Source organism: Gordionus sp. m RMFG-2023, chromosome 5, assembly GCF_954871325.1.
Source record: "Gordionus sp. m RMFG-2023 chromosome 5, tfGorSpeb1-WG-v2, whole genome shotgun sequence".
NCBI lineage: Eukaryota > Metazoa > Nematomorpha > Gordioida > Chordodea > Parachordodidae > Gordionus > Gordionus sp. m RMFG-2023.
In genome coordinates this window covers 5,780,717-5,801,003 of record NC_088779.1, presented here as the reverse complement: position 1 = coordinate 5,801,003, position 20,287 = coordinate 5,780,717, and the positions used below count along the sequence as shown (strand labels likewise).

Genomic DNA, 20,287 nt, shown 5'->3' with positions numbered 1-20,287 from the left:
AATAAAATCATGCGCATTCATAATGTTATATTTTAGTATACATTCAAAACTTATACAAATAAACTAATACAAAAAATGTTGTGTTTTATAATATAATACTAAATCTCTCTCGTTTGCTGACACTAAATCCCAGCCTAAGGACATAAAGAATCAGATTGTGCATATATATCATCCCTTTTAGATTTAAAATTACAGTTCACAAAAATCATGATTAATATATTTAATATAATTAAAAGCATTTTTTAATCTAAGGATTACTATTTGTCTCATATTATAATAATATTTAATTACTTAGATTTAGCTTTAGCGCATAACATGTGAATAGTTTTAAAAGATTTATTATATTTCAATGTTCTCTTTTCTCGAACGTGACATTTTTATTGTAGAGAAATCCTGAAGCCCCAGAATGTATTGATAATTTGTCGCGGTATATTTTATATGTAATTTGTTTTTAGAAATTCGATAGATTCCAATATATCCCATTTCTAAAAAGGAAAGATAAACAAATAATATAAAAATCTTGTTATTTATAGGAAAGAAACAAATAATATAAAAATTTTGTTAAATGTAACGTTGTATTACTAATGGCGTTACTTTCATTGAGGAAAAGAAACACCAGTAGCTACTTTTATGTCTTTCTTTTTATTAAAGTTTTTTCTTAAAAAATATAAATAATATAGCCGAGTTTTTAATTCAGAGCATCCCATTGAACGTTATTAATTTTTTATGTAATTATTAGATAGCGTTGTAATTTTACAAAAAATTTAATGTTTTAGAGTGTGCCTGTGGTCTAGTCGGTTCAGTGTATGTATCACAATCCTATAGTTCTGGTTCGAATCCTGCAAGTTCATGTTTTCTTCTAAAGCCATGTCTTATTTATTTTATTTTTGTTTTTATTATAAAAAAAATTATTACAAAATAAACTTTTCTTTTAATACTTATTGATAATTATATTTTTATTATCTATGGGGTAAAAAAAAAATTAATAAAAAGGATATTTATATATAATATTTAGCAGAAACTTGCAGAGGTACAATTTGTACGGCCCAGCCCGGCCCAGATTTTTTTAAGAAATTTTTTCGAACATGTCCGTCCCGGATATTTTTTTACTGGCCAGGCCCGGGATATTATTTATAAAAATTTTCAAGCCCGGCTTTGATTTTTACAGATAATAATGGCGAATTCAAATATTTGGTTTTAAAATATATGGCCCGACCCGGCCTGTAAATTTTTTTAATATAAATTTTCAAGAAAAATTAAAATACGGCCCGACCCGGGCTTAGGGCCGGGAGTGCAGGTACTGATATTTAGTATATTTTAAAAAACAAGTAACGCGTTAATATTTCTGAAAAGCGAATAACGCGTTTTTTTTTTGAACTAACGTTTACAGCACTAATAATATGTCTTATGTTATATTAGAATTAAGAGTATCTACATCCTCAATACTTAAATCGTTTATACCGCGTATTTTTTAAATTTTTAAAAGATTTAATTTTTTTACCGGTATATTCGGTCTATGCATACCACTATGAATTTCACATATCTTATCGCGAAATTTTGAATCTCTTTTAATTCAAACCGATTTTTGATATATTTTTATATATATTATACTGAATTTAATCCAACATTTCATGACAAAATTGTGTAAAATTTATAGAATAAATATTACAACATCAGCTTGAATTTAGCTAATTTAAAGAATTTATCAAATTAATGTAATTTTCTTTAATAGTAAAAAAAACTAATACGGGTTAAAGTTTTTAAGTACCCGTCCGGTGTCAACTACATCGATTTCTACATTAAAAAAGTGCTCACTTTAGATGATTAAGATTAATCACAAATATACTTCGACCAATGTAGCTTGAATTCAAATGATAAACAGATTTTAAAAAAAATGATTATTTTTCTTTCTTCCAAAAACGACCTAAGATGCAATGATAGAATAAGTAGGAGGGTGAGTTTGTTTTTAGCTATAATCTCGATTACTTTCAAAAAATTTCCTTAATTTCATATCAGCTATTAGTTAACGCTTAATAATTAAATTTTATTGTTATTAATCAGATTTACCCATCTTTACTATCTATATATCTATGTAAATATTTTTTTTTTGTAAGATATACTAATTTTGAATCTAGAGAATTTAAGGCGTATATACTTTATCATTGCAAAATTCTATAAATTCTTCGCGATTCACTGCTCCGTAACTTTTAGTGTCCATTTTCTGTTCAAAAAAATATATGTTATTAAATTTGGGTTATTTTTAAAAAAAACGCCGCATAACTTTAATATAGTTAAAATCAGATCTTTACATTTAAAAAAATGCGCGTTTAATAATTATTTTTGTTATTTTTTAATGTTCAAATAATTTGATTAGCGTTTTTATAAATCTGATTTTGCCCGATAGATTTTCAGATATTTTTTAAAGATATTTCACAAATTTCTTGATTATTATACCCATTGCCATTAACATTTAATAAAAAAAAAATAAAAACGTTTTATAATTATAGTTTAAAAATTAATGTATAATATGGTTTTTAAAAAATGATAAGGGTGGACCACGGACCATTAATCATCGCGTTTATTAGTTAGTATTATCTTATATTTTATTATTAATGACTTAACTTTGAAAATATTATCAACGTGAGCTATTATCCTGGTAATCGTTGGAGGATTTAGGACAGGATTTTGCAAGTAATATATCGCTATAGCGACGTCTAAAATTTCATTCTTCGTGACGAACCCGTCCCTGTTGATGTCGTAAAGGTGAAATATCCATTCGTAATTTTCTTCTTTGCTACCACGGGAAACGGTTGATATGAATATTAAAAGTGTCTTTTTGTTTTGTTTTGAAAAGTTATATATAAATTTATATAATACTTCTAGATTAGATTTGTGTACTTTCCGCAATAACAGTAATAGACTTTTCGATTTTTTAAAAAAAAGATTTATCTTATGCTCTTATGCCCTATCTTTGATCTACATGAAATAATTTGAATTTGTTTGATATTTCGCAATTGGCCTTCAGTCAGGTTCTATATTTTGATATAAGCCTTGCGAACAATTAAAGCCTGGCGGTTGATCATTTAATTAGAGAATGAATTTTAAGAGATAGCACCATGGATACAGTATAAATGGCATATTGAATCTTATTGATACCCTTTGGCAAAAGTAAAATTACTTTTGGATTGTATAAATTCATGATAACATCTCAAAGCTCAAACTAAGCTTAAATAATATATCATTCCTAAGAGCAAAAAAAAATCTAATTTTGCCAAGTATATATTAATGATATTTTAAAAACATAATAAAATAAAATTGAAATATTTTATATAATTTACTTCGAAATTGATTAATCCCAAGTTATCTTTGTTTAAAGTGGCGAAAACCATATCAGCGTATTTTTCAGGTCCTATAATGAAACAATATTTTTGAAAAAAACTTAACCGCTTACCCGACATAATAATAATATTTTTTCAAAACATTATTGTATAAATAAGTGTTTAATTTAATCAGCAAGAGCCGTTTGACCCTGAATTTTAGTTAGCGAAGATTGGTAGCCAATTACACAAAATATGCTGTATTTTTGTATTCTTTTTTGTATACTTGGCCGCGAATTCGCGCTAACAATAAATTTAGGGTAATAACACTAGGTGAGAAATTAATTAAAACCTTGCAAGTTCATCCGAAACCCGGTTTAAAATTTAGACAATATTTCAGGCTAAAATATTAATTTAATTTAATTTTTAAAATAAAATAAAATAAAATTTAAAATAGAATAACATAGAAAAAATAATGTTTTTTTTTGGTTATAATTTTTCTGTGACAAGGGACAACGCTAATGTGCGTAAATTTTAATAAAGTTATTGTAGCATACACCCCTTACCCCGACAGATGGCACCATGATTAGTCAAATTGACTGACCAATCAACATATCTTTTATCATGATAAATAAATTAATTAATTAAATATTATTAATATTCTTATTAATGTATTCATAGCTCTAATAGCTACATTTGGGGTAGTTTTTAGTGGAAAATTTATTGAATATTCTTTTTTAGCTATCTCTTTGCTAGTTACATTTTTGTTAAATTAAATTATCCTACAGATATGTTTTAAAAAAAATTCATTCATATGATAAGTTTTTGATGTTATTTATAAAAACTTACTTCCTGATAAAAATATCTGTGCAAATATAGATTTGAAATCTTCTTGATTAATAGCACCTTTGGGAAATTGCTTTTATATATTATAATATAAAAATAATATAATAATAATAATATATATATACACTTTCTATATTATATTGCTCTCTGTTTTTTAATCTGCTTGTATATTAATGTTACCATAAGGATACTAACTATATAAAATGAAAGGGGGTGGAAAATATTGGATAAACTTCTGAGGAGGTATGGAAAAAATAAGGGTTTAAGGGTAAATTTTTCGAGTCCCTTCTAATTGATTTTCTCATTTACTCTCAAGAAAACACTGAAATGCCGAAATAATTTTAAAAAAAATTATTTTAGAATATATAGTGACCTGATTATTCTGTATTAGCCCTAGATTATTATACTTACTGCTATTATATAGATGGTTTACAAATGATATTTATTTTTGACGAGTTTCATTTTATAAAATATATCATACAAACTAAGTAATTATCAGTTTTTTAGATTTTAGTTAGCAATTTAATCACAATAAATTTATCTTAAACCCCTTCCCACTTTATTTTAAATTTCTGATTGCCAAAACCTTATCAATAATTACTAGCATATACTACCCCTCTTCTCTAAAACACATTATTTTTCCTGATCCATCATTTCTTTTTTTCCCTTCCATCAACAACTTCTTCACTTTCATATTTAAATATATTAAAAAGGTTCAAAAAAAAAATATGTTTGGAGTAGTACTTTTTTTATGGTGAAATTGCCAGAAAAATGTAATATTATATTAAATATATCTAAAGAAAATCCTAACCTGCTTAAAATTTTGATAGAAGTGCTGGATTTCCTTTTTGGTGAATTTAGTTTTCCGGCACAATTTCTCTAAACTTTCGGGCCTGTAGTACTTTAATACTTCAGCAATATTCTCAGGTTCCTTGCCTGCATTTTTTTTGATAAAAATATTCAGAATAGTTTGAAATTATCATAAAAAATTATCCTGGAACGGGAGGCGAGTGGGTTAAAAAAATTTTGGAAGTATTTGCCCTTTTCATTTTTATTTTATTTTATTATATAATTTATAAATTTTATTTTTTTATAACATAATTTTTAATAAAAAAATATTTTTTAATAAAATTTTTATTTAAAAATTATATTATGAATAAAGAATATATATCTAAAAAATGAAAAATAATTTTTACAAGTTTCAAGATAATGAATCAGACAAAAACTCAAATCTTCAATGTGGAAACAATTTAATTCATTAATGATTGCAAATCTATCTATAAATATCAGGCACGTACGCAGCGGCGGGGGGGGGGGGGGGCAGGGGAACATATCCCCCCCCCCCCAAAGCCAAAAAATGCAGATGCCGGATTATATTTTTCAAAAATATTATTGTTAATATTAATTTATATTTGTTAATATTTATTCCTATCTCATATATATATTTAATTACATTTATTTATCACATTCATCTACTAAGTTATTTTATCAATTAATTTCGATTTCAAGTTTTCCTTGGCGTAATTTACCTTTTCAAATTTTAGTGGCGTATTATTTATCTAAATTTCTAGTCAAATAATAATTATCTCTGAAACTCCTTGTCCAACAGGAAGAAAGAAATTGCAAGCTTGCCCAACGAGATCGAGTCTCCTCCATCAAGCAGTAACAGCTTTTATGGAGTTAGAAGAGCCGATTATTAATGCTATTATTGAAATATCACAATGGCTTGAAAGAAATATTTCCTCAGAAGAAAGAAAATTATTGGTATCAATACTTACCCCAAATTTTTTTTTCTCATTGAATGTATTATTTAATTATACAACTATTTTATGTAATACTTTTCAAAAACATGACATTGACTTGATTAAGAAGATGAGAATAACGGAGAGTATTTTATTAAACTCAAGGAAATTAGAACTAATGTTGAAGAAGAACATATTTTATATGTTCTTGTTGAGTTAATAGCAGAGCTATACGTGTTTAAAATTTGTCCCCCTCTACTTGCAGCAAGCAAACTCATCGTAAAAACATTCAAATGTCCCCTCTCTTAGATACATTTATAACCCAAATATATGAATGTTACTTCATCAAACAGCACTACAAATCCGCAGATATTATATCCACAAAAGCCTTTCCAACTTTTTTTCAGATTATGATAGGAGAAAAATAAATATTCGTTAGATTTTTATCATGAAGATGTTAAAGTATCTTATGATGCCTTATTAGCTGAAGAACTATGATTAAAAGATTAACTATAGTCCCAAAAATGCTATAGATGCTTTGCATTATTTCAAACACATTTTAAATTATATTCCCAAAGTATTAAAATGGATATATATTAGCAACTCTTCCCATAAACACTCTCTTTTTTAAGAAGAATAACAGAGTCCTGTAGAGACTATTTTCAGGGCACGGCCCGGATTTTTTGAAAATAATATTTTCAGGCCCGGCCCGAATTCTTTTAAAATAAATTATATTTATTATAGATTTTAATAGCTAATAATGGCGATTTCAAATATTTAGTTTTAAATACAGCTCGGCACGGATATTTTTTAAAAAATTTCGGGTCCGGCCCGGTTATGTTAAGAAAAATTATAACACGGGCTGGCCCGGGGCCCGGGCCTGTAAGTCTCTGAAAAACATACCTATGAAATACAACTTCTGAAAGTAGATTGAATGATTTGGATTTTTTGAACATTCATAGACATTTAACGCTAAGCAAGGATGGATAAATGAAAAATTAGCTCAAAACATACAAAATACTTTATATATAAATTTTAAAGGCTCAAAAAATTCAAATTTCAATTTTGGGTCATTTAAGTGATTCATATCGTAGTTATATTCACTTTATATTTTGTAATTCACATTTATTTTATAGTTTTTCAATGCCGGTTTATATATATAATTTTTTTGTAATTCACATTTATTTAAAATTTTGTATTAGAAAAGTTATTAGTTCTAATAAATTTATGCTTAATATTTTTAAATAACAATAATATTTCTTAAAAAATTTTATTATCCCCCCCCCCTCAGACCAAATTCCTGCGTACGCGCCTGTTAAATATAATAACAAAAGTGGCGCTTCCTTCTTCCTTCGGCACCAATGTTCATCTGTAAATTATGAAGATTTTATAGATAATAAAAAAATAAGCGGATAATTTCAAAAAGACAATTCTCAATTAAACAAAATGATAAAATCGGGTCTAAATCCAATTTGTAGAGGTGTAATGCTGAATTTTTTTTTTATTAGATGCTTAAAAAATTGAAATAATGGCCATAATTAAATTTTATAAGCGGGCTTGGGTTAAAATTTTTTTATAAAAAATAGGCTGTCGGGTAAAAAATTTTAGACTAATGGGTGAGCGGGTGAGTAATTTTAGACATTTTTTTGAAAACTATGGGCGGGCGGTTAAGCTTTTTTAAAACATTGGGTGGGCGAGCTTTTGGTTCAAAAACCGGTCCAATGCAGACCCCTAATCTGGATCCTTTATAGGTTACCAAAATGGCGTATAACACGTGGTCTATAGATGATTTGCATTCAAGGCTTTAAAATGCATTTATGAATGAATTGACAGTGAGTATACTAAAAAAAAAAAAATTTACCGAGGACCTGCGAATATACAAAAGACGCCATTGTTTAGAAGAAAAGTTACTCTTCAATAATATATGTGATGATAAGGGAAGAAAAATTTTTTTCTTCTTTTATTAGAGAAAAAAAAAGACGAAAAAAATGTTTTAAAACGACAATTAACCTATTTCTATAATTGTTTTTTTTATATCCATAATTTCGTTATTTTTTTAAAAAAAAATAATAAAAAGTATAAATCTGATTCATCTTTGTAATTATTTTATTTATAATTTCTCCAATAAATATTATTATACCTTGTTAAGAAATGCTAGATTTATTTTTTTTTAAAAATATCAACCCACCAAAAAATCTCTAGTTGTTAATATTTTCACATAAAAGTTCTTATATTCGTAGATTGTTAATAATGATAGTTAGCCCCTTCTCACCTGACTGATTTCACGAATAAAGAAAATTTTCGCATAATAGCATTCAAATATTATAAAAAAATTTAGTGAAAACAAATTCACTCTCCCCTCCCCCTCCCTTCCATACTCCTTCCATGTACTAAATGATTGCTTATTGTGTGCTCCTTCTTTACTTTCTTTTTTTTTTACCTTTTCAAAAAAATATATAAAATAATTAAATAAGCTTTTTTTTTATATAAACCCGAATAATTTATCAAGGTTAAGAGAAAATCAATAAAAAAAAATATTTTTTTCAAGAGATTTGCCTTTTTTAATGTTTTTTTTTAAAAAAAGTACCTATTCATATTTTGTTGTTTAAATAAAAAGGTAATATGTTTTTTATAGGGAAAGTGTAGAAGAAGGATACTACTTTTGAAGAAATGGTCCGATTAGGGTAGGATTAGAGAATGACTGAGAGCGGAGATGTGGAATCGGACAGAAATAAATAGAGAATTGTATGAGAGTTCCCGGCTAATGGGAAATCTCCGGTGTTTAACAGATTTTTTTCTATTCTAAACTAAAAAACATGATCAATCAGGGTAGATGATAGGAGAATATAGTTGTTATTAGAAGTTTGCAAGAAACGGATTTTTAACCCGCATGCCCATTTTTTGAAAAAATTTTAAACCACACCCCATTGCACACCCAAATTAGGTTTGGCTCTAGCTCTCGTCTAATGTTTAAAAATTATATGATTTGGTTGGTTAAACTCATTTTACATATATACTTTACATTAAACTTCTAAAATATGCCATATTATGAAATATATATAAGCTTATAGGCCGTGCTTTAGGTCGACTTAATGAAAATAAAAAGTTTTATGATGAAATCTTTATTGGTTATATATAAAACATTTTTTAATCTTTAATGAAACATGTTGACGATTAAATTAAAACCCATCCGTATAAAAATATTTTGTTTGCAAAAATAATTAAAATAACACAAGGAAGGATAAAAGAATTTTCAATATTGCTTGCCTATATTTTAATTATTTTTGCAAACAAAATATTTTTATATGAATGGGTTTTAATTTAATCGTCGATATGTTTCATTAAATCATCACAACACTGTATTATTCAATAGCTAAAAAATGCAACAAAAATTTTTTTATGAAAAAATGAAAAAAAACATAAAATAAAAATGAGAATAAAATACAAAAAACATAACAATGTCACCAAATACTTAAACTAGTGCTACAATACTTCAAAAAGAAATGCATTACTCGTTACGTTAAAAAAAAGAAGGTGTTAGCGTTACCGTTACTCTTTACCTTAGAGATTACTGGAACGCCTTATATTACTCACTACTTGAAAAATTAAATAATATATACCAAAATTTCCAAAATTATACAATATATTATGAGATAAGATATTTTTATAATTTTTTTATTTTTAACAGCAATTGATTTTCAAAATTTTGATCAGATAAACAAGAGAGTACTCAACACATCTTTCGCAGTGCTAAGCACACGTTCACAGCAGAGGAAGGGAGGTTGTATTATATTTAATAAATAGACATTATTTGAATGGGAGAATTTAGTGAAAATTGAGGAATAATCCTTGTTTTGAAAAAAAGTTATAAGATCATCTATCAAAAATTCTTCATTCAGATCCACGTCAAAAAATTTTTTATCTTTATCAGAAAATAATCTGGTAGCGTGTTGATTTTTAAAGGAATCAAAGTCTGCTTTTTCTTTGTCAAGATATTTTCTCAAACAAATCAGTTCAAGCTTTCTACCTTCGTTGCCTATAATTTTATCCAGGGTTAATCTACTTTAAGTTGCAGGAAAATTATCGCTGATAGTAATAGTATATATTCATCTTTATATATGTTCGAATCTATTGAAAATAAATGTAATCAAAATGTAAATTTTAAACAATATTTCAACTATAAACAGTTTATCTATGTCTTGCAGGATTGCATTAAGTTGTTTGCAAAACTTTAAATTATTAGCAAATTTTTTAAATTTAAAAAATTATAATCATCAATTAAATATCCAAATTGAGTCGAAATCAAGATAGTCATCCAGATTATTCGCGTGTTAAAAAATATCTTTAATTCACCACATAATAATTAAAACATTTAGCCCACTGGCCCATAGGATGGATGAAAATCTGTTCTTTGCAGACCTCTAATTATTAGATTATATCTAATTAATATAGTTGGGTAATTACTATATTTTTAGCCGTTTACGCCAAATGGACGAAAACTATCCCTTTGGCCTCAAAGTTTTTCTTAAAAATATGGCAGCTCCGAATTTACTAGAAAATAATGTAAATTAAGACGCCTAAGTGATAACTGATTTTAAGTTCTCGCCTGTAGCTCGAGCTGAATTAACCTAATTGCCAAACTATACAGATAAAGTAAATGGAGAATATTTATTAAAAATATTTAAAGTAGGTCGCACAACAGTCAGTGTGTTTATTTTGTCAACTTTAAATCATTTTTTTTTGAACGCTTTTTAAAATTTTTTAAAATCTAATTTTAACGAATTTCATTAAATTTTTGCCCGTAAATTTTTAGTCAACTGATGCTAACACTTATAAAATTTACTTGATATTATGATTGATTGAAGCAAATGCAATATTTGGGCCGATTTTTAAAAACGGCTAACTCAGTATTTTATCCAGAAATATATTATGCAAGTCTGAAAAGATTTTGTTTGAATAAAAAAAACACTCCATTTTTAAACCCAGCCCGGCTCACATTCTTTTTGGGAGAAATTTTGCAAGACACAAAAAATATTTGGTCATTTTGAAGAATTTTTTTTATTTTATTTTGAAAATTGTTTTTTAAAGGGAAATTAAAAATATGAAAATCATGAAATTTAAACAACATTTTTAAAATATACCAAAATTCGTTAACAACCGATTTCCCTTTCAAACAGAACATGCAATAGCACAATCTTCTTCATTTAATTAAATTCATTATAAGATTAAAAATTATTTTTTAATAATTTTGCACTTAAGGAAAATAATACCAAAGAACAATTTAATCATAAAAATTTTTTTTATTACATGGATATATAATACTATAATCATCATTATTATTTTTTATTAACTTTGTAGTAATTTAATTATAAAAAACATAATAAGTGTAAAGTGCATGAAAATCATGTTAAATACCCTGCGCTATCATGCGGATATAATTATGGAACATTTGATAGAAATATAGCAAATGTAAACATTTAATTTTCTTTCTTTAATTTGGATCATATTATGATAATTATATTTTATATTTTTCCTGGTTAAATGTTATATTTCATATTGTACAATCATTTAATAAATAAACTATACGACAGTTTCTTTAAGTTTTTAACCTGGTCTATAATGATCAATATAATGTAAATTTATTTCTCATAGTCAAACTCAAAACTATATTTAATGTATTTAAAACTATGAAAACTTTAATATTACCATAATATATTAGGCTTCAAATCATTTGGGCATTTTTTAAAAAATTAAGAAATAGGAAGTAATATTAATTGCACTTTGGATATTGGCAGCATTTAAATTTTAATTGGACATGTTTAGAAAAAATTATTTGGTAGATGTTTTAAATTCTTGGAAAGTTATTAATAAATTTTCAAGTTGTTTTCTATACTTGAGAAGTATGTATTGAGCAGTTTAAAAATTTATTGTTAAATATTTTTAATTTTTTTCAAAATTGTTGATTAATTTTTAAGAATTTTTATTGATTTTTATGAAAATATACCTTTTTATTTTTTTTAAATATGTTTTTTTATAGGTATAATATTAAATTTATTTGGTAAGTATATTTTAAAAATAATGTTAAGGTGAGAATGAAGTTTCATATTTATATAATATAAACAATGTAGTAAATGGTATACATTGAATTGTATTTTATTTCTATCATATTTTGAAGCCAATAATATTGAAAATTTTCAAACGAATACAAATTAAAAAATGGCCACTTTTAGTTAATGGTTAATTGAGTTTATAGACTGATTCATACTATATAATAATGATAACTCTTTGTAACAAAAACTAACTGAATAATTTTTTTATTAACTGACCATTTTCTACTTAATTTGCGAAGGTCTAATTACCCCATATTGCTAATAATGCTTTCTACACCCAATCAAATACTTGTCTCCTCTTATATTTTAAAATAATTTATATTTCTTCTTCTTTCTTTTTTATTCTCATAAAACCATGAAATTTTTAAATTCAGATCAACCTTTGGATTGATATTTATGTTGGAGGGGAATAATAGAAGCATGTGTAGGCCCATATTAGTGATTTTCCGAGGACCTAAGGTATGGTTATCATATCATCAGGTCTTAAACATTTGCTTGAGATAAATTTGTGGGCTCAAGGTGAGAGTTTGAAAATTTGTTCTAAAGATATTTCTTGTTCAGAGTTTCCGATTCCTCCAGATTTATTTTTAAATTGGGGGGTACTGGTTCGGATTTGATGCGATTTGGCGGTTACCAGATTCTAGTTCATGTTCTAGAACTCTGTCAATATGTAATTAAAAAAATTTTAAACAACAACGACTCCATAAAATGAGTCACAAAACATTTTGAGAAATGTTATTTACATTTTACTAGTTACTCTTTTATTAGAACCGATTTTGGTAACTAGAATTTTAAAATAGGTTTTATTTTTATTTCTATAGCTGGATATTTATATTCTATTCGTTCATCAAATATCATTTATTACCAAATTAAATATTTTATGATCTTTATAATTTTTTCAAAAATTTTTCCAAGAATCATAATCATAACTAAAAACGAATTTTCTTCAAGATTTCAATAATTTTATCATCAAAAAAAATAAATTAATATTGATTTTATATTATATTATATCATATATTTTTTTCTTAAATCGCTTCATATTAAATAAGTTATAATTTCTTATTTTGATAAGTTGTTATATTTTTAGTTTAGATTCATTTGATATATAAAATGTTCATTTTAATTTATTACATGACAAAACAATTAATTGTTATTTGTCTGAGCTGAAATACTTTCATGTTAGCTCAGCTAGATGTCTAGCACGCAATAATTACAAGAAAAATCATATTTAAAAAATATTATTTAAAAATGAATTACACTTTATTTTATGTTAAGCTAATATAACTAGATATCATTTATCTATTCATGATTTTAACAACGGCTAACCCAATATTTTAGCTCTAATACTATGCAAGGACTTTGCTCTTTGATGGCATTTAGGTTGGAACATCTATTAACAAAATCTCGATGTTTATATAATATTTTTTGGCTCAAATCTTAATTTAAGATTGGTTAAATCGACGTGAAACAACATTACCAAAAAAGGATATAAATTTAATGTCATAAGGTCTCGCATTTCAATAGACTATACTTCTTAATCAGGCTTTTTAAAAAATTTATGGAACTTAATTTATGTATAGCATGATTTTGTAATTGATTTAAAAAATATTAAATTCTAAATATGATTTCATATAATCACATTGTTGCCATAACTATTTACATATTTGATTCAATTAAGTTTTCTGTATTATTAGATTTTATTATGCCAAATAAATAATTTCTTTAAAGGAAGACTTACAAATGTTAAACTGTGCTACTATTGTTAATATACAGTGATGAAGCTGTTTAGCAAACCGTTGAAAATTTTAATCAACAGAAATTAATGTGTATTAAGGTTTAAGACTCAAGCCGTCACATGAGGATTAAAAGAGCATAGTAATAGAAATTTTCTTATGACGAAAGCTTTAATCTATCTATTTAAAAGCATCACAATACTCTCTTAAATTGTATCAAATTATCTAATAACTTCCACATCAGCTAATTCATAAGCGTAGAATGGGGGGGGGGGGGCAAGGTAAATCCCTCTCTTGGAAATTTGTATATTCTTGTGAATATCATTATAAGTTAATAAAAAAAATTCATCTATCATCTTCACTTCCATCTCCCCAAAAATGTATTATCACTATAAAAAAGAATGTGAAAGAAAATTTAGTGAAGGTTAATAATTTTTTAAAATAACGTCTATAATTCTAAATATTTATAAAAAATAACATTTTAAAGTAAAAAACCCAAAATTATTTTTATAAAAATCTAATATAGGAGTCATTCCATTACAAATCAAACCGTGTTTCTGATGACCATCTCGAAAATGAATGAAAATTGGCTTGTTAATTTTTTATTGCTAGCTACACCAGATCAAAAGATGTACGCCTTCATAATGTGTGATTTCATTAAATCTTGTTTTTTTAAAAAAAAATACCTACGATGAGATTACAAATTATATATCATTTTATAGCCCTTAAGATACATTAAAAAATAAAAAAAATAATTAAAAAAATTCCAAGTGTTATCTTATTTCCGGCAAAATGAAAAATTAACATTATTAAAAAGGGAATTTTTTGGATTGTTGATAGCTTGGAAAGGTTTATTACAATAATATTTTGTTTAATAAAAAAAAATGATGGCGTTTTTTTCGTTTTAGTTTTATTTAAATTATTTATAAATAAATTTAAAAGAATATATATGACGTTATATTTAAAAATCATTATAATATAATATATTTAATAAAAAGGTATTGTATTAGTATTAAAATAAAAAATTCCGTGTATAAAAAATATGTTTTGGAGCCATATGTGAGCAAGTAGCCCATACAGATATGATTATTATTAGAAGGCTATATTTTAAAATAAACATAAAATTTTATAAACAAATTATTAATAAATACCTCTCATCTATATCGTATTCCATTGCCTTTAGAATTTTCTGACACAATAATTTATAGGTAAGTCCTGTTCCTGTTATTGGATCTACTAAAATTATTATTTGATTAATGGGAAACCATACCTTATTGTGGTGTAAAAGAATGTGGTAATGCACCATGTTTATGTAAAAAAAGAAATACTCCTCAGTATTGTCATTCTTTTTCGGTATAGTGACTAAACCTAAAATCGTTATAACATTTTACGAATTCTTTGATATCGACAAAAAGCAAATTATCGGCATTTGAGAACAAGTTAATGGTGCATATGACTATATTTTTAGACTCAAGGGAAATACAGCGTGTATTTCCCGAGTTCCTGGAATAGGGGGAACTAATTGAATCTTTCTCATAGTTAAATCTCTTCTAAATTGTATTGCGATGGTTATATATGTAGAATTTACTGATGGAATATTTTGTTTTGCAGATATAAATCAAATGATTTTAAAATGTTCTCCAGATGGTATTCTGAAGGTTTGATACTGCTGCTAATCCTTTTAATCTCCCTCCATGGCTGTTACATGGACGGCATTCATGGAATGTTAACAAAAATTGTTAAACAGCTGCACGACAAAATCTGATTCATGATAACACTGATTTATAAAAAAAAAACCTGTTTTTATATTGCGCAGTTGATTCGTCAGAGCAGATATTAGTAAAAAATCCAGAACCTAAATATAAATAGATTCTAATCCATAATCTGGATAAACTTACCTTTTGTAAATTTTTAAAATTTACTTATGGCCCTTTCCAAAGTGCATAGAGATTTCATTGGAAAAAAAATTAATTGGATTTTTACATAAAAAATATATTACAATTTTTGCGGTGCTATGTTATAAAAAAAATTTAACGTTAATAAAGAAATATTTTTTTTTAACATTATATTCTTTTCAATCCCTGAATGATATTTAAATTTCCTATTTACATATTTTAAAGTATCATAGAAAGAAAGGAATAAAAAATAATTTTTTTTTACTTATTTCAAATATATAGCGTTATCTATATTAAATTTTTTTTAAATTTTTTTTTAAAATAATAAAATTTAATCAAAATTAAAAGAAAAAAAGCTATCAATTTCTTTGGATAAATAATTTAATATAAAGGAAGTAAACATTCTTAGCGAATATCAATACCCAATTAAAAATCCCATCTCAAGTTACTTTTTCATTTTTAACGGAAATAAGAAAACACCTATAATTTTTTAATTTTTTTAAATATTTTCCAAATTAGAATTTTAATGGCTATATAATGATATGTGACACTATCATAATTATTTTTATTTTAAATGAAATTTAATGAAATCACACTTTATTCGATTTTCGACTTTGAAGACGTATATCTTTGGATTTGATAGAGCTATAGCGCTCTAAAATTTTGATTTACTAAAATATACAACATAGATAACTATAATGCCAAGTTTAGTTTATTCTGAGATGGTCGTCAGAAAATCTCGATCTCCAAAACATTATAAGGATAAAACCCGCCTAATAGTATTTCCCCCTCCTTAAAAAAATCTTGGCTACTCCTATGATCTACTCCCCTTCCCCATCTATTTTATCATAAATTGCAATATTAGTACAAATTCTTTTTTTACAATTTAGGTAGTACATTTCAAAAATGGATGCTATTTACTATTTCCACTTTAAAAAAATTTTTTTTAATTTAGATAAATTCAATCCTAAAACAAGTAAAATTATTATAAGCCTATCCCCTAACCCACCCACCTTCATATTATTAAGACATAAATATAGCGATAAAGACAATTTTATACAATTATTTAATGTGCCGGTCATCTGATCTTATCTGCGTATAATACGTTAATAATCTTTCTTTAATCTTTAAAAAATATTATGCTTGATAATATATCTATTTTTTGAATATTTATAAAATAAATATCTCTACGCTATTTGAAAATCAAAATTCAGCCTTAGGTTCATCTAATTATTTTTCAACATTAGTAATATATTTTAATATCTTAAACATTTCGCACTAGTTTACTTAAACAAATTCTTAAGGTTCTTTCTCTTTCCATGTTAATAAAAGACATTATATTAAATCTAGAATCCTCGTATCTATATACCCTGATTTATAAAATGATTTCAATGTTAAAAAAATAGGCTCCACATTAGGCTAACTGTGTCAGTAAAATTGCTTATACGAGAATACCCTAGAGTTCATATCCATTAGCCCCACCCCCTTCCATTTATAAAAATATATTTATTTTTGGAGAAAATCATGCCTTGAATTCAAATGTGAACAAAATCGTCGACTAAGTTAAATAGAGTTCGATTCATTTTTTATAATTTCTCAGGAGAGAATATTTAAAAAAATATTTCTTATATTTGATAGGAGAGCATTTAAAAAAAAATGTTTCTAATATTTTAGATAAGAAAATAGTTTCTTTCAAAATGTCCATTTTATGATAAAAATAATCGAAATTTACAGGGAGCTCTTCAAAGTTTTCAGTGGGTTTGAGCTACCTGCGCGATATCAGTGCTTAGATTCATTTGTCCAAAAAAAAATGATTTTTTGCAAAATAAGTGAATATAGAACCTTAGAATACTCAGCGGTTAAATATAAATAACTTTTCGATATGAGGAAATTTACAGGTACCAATTATATGTATTGTAACGCAATTTCTAGAAAAGGATTAAAATTCTAACTTTGATAGGAACGAAACCTTAAGCACCTTAAAAATAATATTTATTGAGATACAAAACTATTTATTCCGTTTTCGCGATCCAACGCAGCTCTTAATTAATTACTTATGTATACTGACAGTATGCCCTAAACTAAATAATAATGATATTTCCATGATATTTTTGTACGATCATTATACGTTGAATCATTTAAAACGTTTTTAATATTACTACCCATCCATCCCTCACAAGAGAACGTTTCAGTCCACCTTACCCCTCCCCACTTTAATTTAAAAAAAACTCCTTTTTTTAAATCGTTATATAATAGGTTATGGGTTCTGAATTATTTTTTATTTTTTCGGCTTTTAACTCTAAGAACATTCTAGCTTTATCAATTTATTTTATTATGGATTAAAACATATAATGGTATATCTAAATCTTCTATTTTTAAATTTTTTACTTTTAGTAATATTTGATCTCTTGTTAGTAATATTCTAAGTAGTTTGATAGGCAGTCAAAAATATATTAGAATAGAACTAATCGAAAGAAAGTTTTGTATATTGGCCTGAAAATAAATTAATATAATTATATAAAATAAACAGTTAGAAAATATTTTTTTTATCATTTAAAGTAATTTCAGATTATTTTATTTTTAATAGAGATCATAAAATCTTAAGAACTCTAATGGGTGTTTTGCCATACTTCTGATACTTTAAAGATTCAGACCTCTCATTATAAACTTAAATTCTTATTATATTTTTTTTATTAGAAGAAAATATAATAAATTTAAAGTTTTAAAGCAACATAATATTAATAAACTTACCCTTAGCAGAGAATCGATAGCTGGCTCTCCTGTGCAGACTCCCCACATACCTCGTTAATAGATGAGCCATAAAATCAAAGTATTTAATTTAATAAATTTAAAAATCTCCTTATATTTGGAAAAGAAGATGATGGATATATTGGAACGCCACTGGAATTTATAAAATGGCTTAATTTTTTTTTTATTATTATTAAATATTTAATTACTTATTTTTTAAAAAAAAATTTTTTTTCATCTGTTCCTCATCTATATTTTTTTCTGATTTTATTTTGTGACTTCTCTTTAAAATAAAATTAAAGTCATCGTTAACAAATAATTATAATCGCATTTAAAGAAATTATATTAACAACAAAAATACATTTATTTTTTAGACTGGCGTAAATAATAATTTTTTTCTTCGTTCATTATTGGTTGATCCTATTTAGTAATATGAACATATTTTGGTATTTATAAATAAAATTTATTTATTAAGATTCACTTTTTCTTTATCTTATATTTTCGTGTTTTTTTAAAAAATTTACCCGTAAAAACCTATGCATAAAAATATGAAAAAATCATCTTTGTTCCTAAATTTTATGGTATGAAAATTTAGGGTCATTTTAAACAATAGAGTTATCCGAGATAATAGTCGTCAATATTCAAACAAATATTTATATTAAAATAAAAATTGCGAAATCCATTTTATAATATTATCATTAAAACCTCTTCATAACTTCGGGTTGTTGTTCAAACTGAGATTTCCAGAAATTATTAGTTATAGTGTATATACATTAATAAGAAATATATCTAAAATGAATCCCAGAAAAAAAAAGCCTATCAAACCGCACAAAATAACTATGATGAAAAAGGTTTAAGGAGAAAAATTCTGTAAAGAAGAAATAATTAGAGGGAAAAAAAATATTTATAAAAAAGACTTCGATAAATAAATTTGTATATTTCTTTTATTATACATGTTTCTTCTACTAATAAATTTAGCCATTAGCACGAGTTGGTCCTAAAGCGATTTGTCATAAATTTAAAAATGTTCTTTTAGACCGGCCCATATATTTTTCCCCGATGTTTAATAAATTTTTTAAAAACCTCCCGACCCAAGTCTAAATTGTTTGGGAAGGGAAAATCATAAATTTGAAATTGAATATAATATCAAAATTGTGGGTAGATCAAGAAAATATTATCTTGCATAAAATGGGAAGGCTACTTTGCACAAGTTTTCCGTCTCGTTTCCACTTGTTCGATGTCAATGTCTTTTTCCATAAATATTTGTCGAAATTAGTAAAAGATTTCCTTGGAAAAAATTTATTTATTTTTGATATCTTCTTCCAAATTGAGGTTTGAATCTCTTTTCTTTAAGATATTTTACAAATTTGTGAGTTATTTACTATAGGTTTACCAAACAAATATTCTTTTTTTAATAGGAGAGACCGGGGTCATATGGCAGGGATTACATTTTTGTGATATTTTTCATTTAGGTAAAAAATATTACGATTTTTATATTAATTCTTTACCTTAAATATTAGCCTTGGTAGTTTTGAATTTTATTTTTTAAATTATACACATTTATTTTCTGACAGCTTTCATTGTTTTTTTAATAAATTTAGAAGAAAAAACCTCATTATTAATAATTAAATATTAATTTAATTATTTAAAATAAATTTAAATCATAACTATATTAAAAATTGTTAACACGCCAATTAAAATGAATTCAGGTTTAGTTTTGATTTGCCAATAGGTTTATTAGAGGTTAAGGTGTTCTGTTCGATTTAAATCTCTTGCAACAATATTTAGTATCTTCTCTGATATTAATATGTCCATTATTCTAAATTCATAGTTAGTGTGCTAATTCGCCGTGGAAAATACAGAAATTTTATATACTTCAGTGCTTATTAATGGTAA

General features: G+C 25.5%; 1 protein-coding gene across 1 annotated transcript; it reads right to left on the bottom strand.

Moving 5' to 3' along the window:
• LOC135929738 (Kv channel-interacting protein 4-like) lies at positions 1-18,584 on the bottom strand. Its single transcript, XM_065466441.1, has 7 exons — positions 18,395-18,584; positions 4,975-5,099; positions 4,167-4,236; positions 3,339-3,409; positions 2,623-2,832; positions 2,156-2,221; positions 1-485 (listed from the first exon to the last, which is right to left on the bottom strand). Exons 1-7 carry the CDS (start codon positions 18,462-18,464, stop codon positions 435-437), a joined length of 663 nt encoding a protein of 220 aa, XP_065322513.1. The 5' UTR covers positions 18,465-18,584; the 3' UTR covers positions 1-434.
• Between the last annotated feature and the right edge of the window lie 1,703 nt (positions 18,585-20,287).

What these genes read in the sequence shown, in the direction of transcription:
- LOC135929738 (XM_065466441.1), bottom strand. Translation starts at nt 18,464, where the DNA reads ATGGCTCATCTATTAACGAGGTATGTGGGGAGTCTGCACAGGAGAGCC. An exon ending in ACAGATATTTTTATCAGGAA is followed by an intron (nt 3,410 to 4,166) that starts GTAAGTTTTTAT and finishes GTTTCATTATAG; the next exon opens with GACCTGAAAAATACGCTGAT. An exon ending in ACGTTGATAATATTTTCAAA is followed by an intron (nt 2,222 to 2,622) that starts GTTAAGTCATTA and finishes TTTTTTGAACAG; the next exon opens with AAAATGGACACTAAAAGTTA.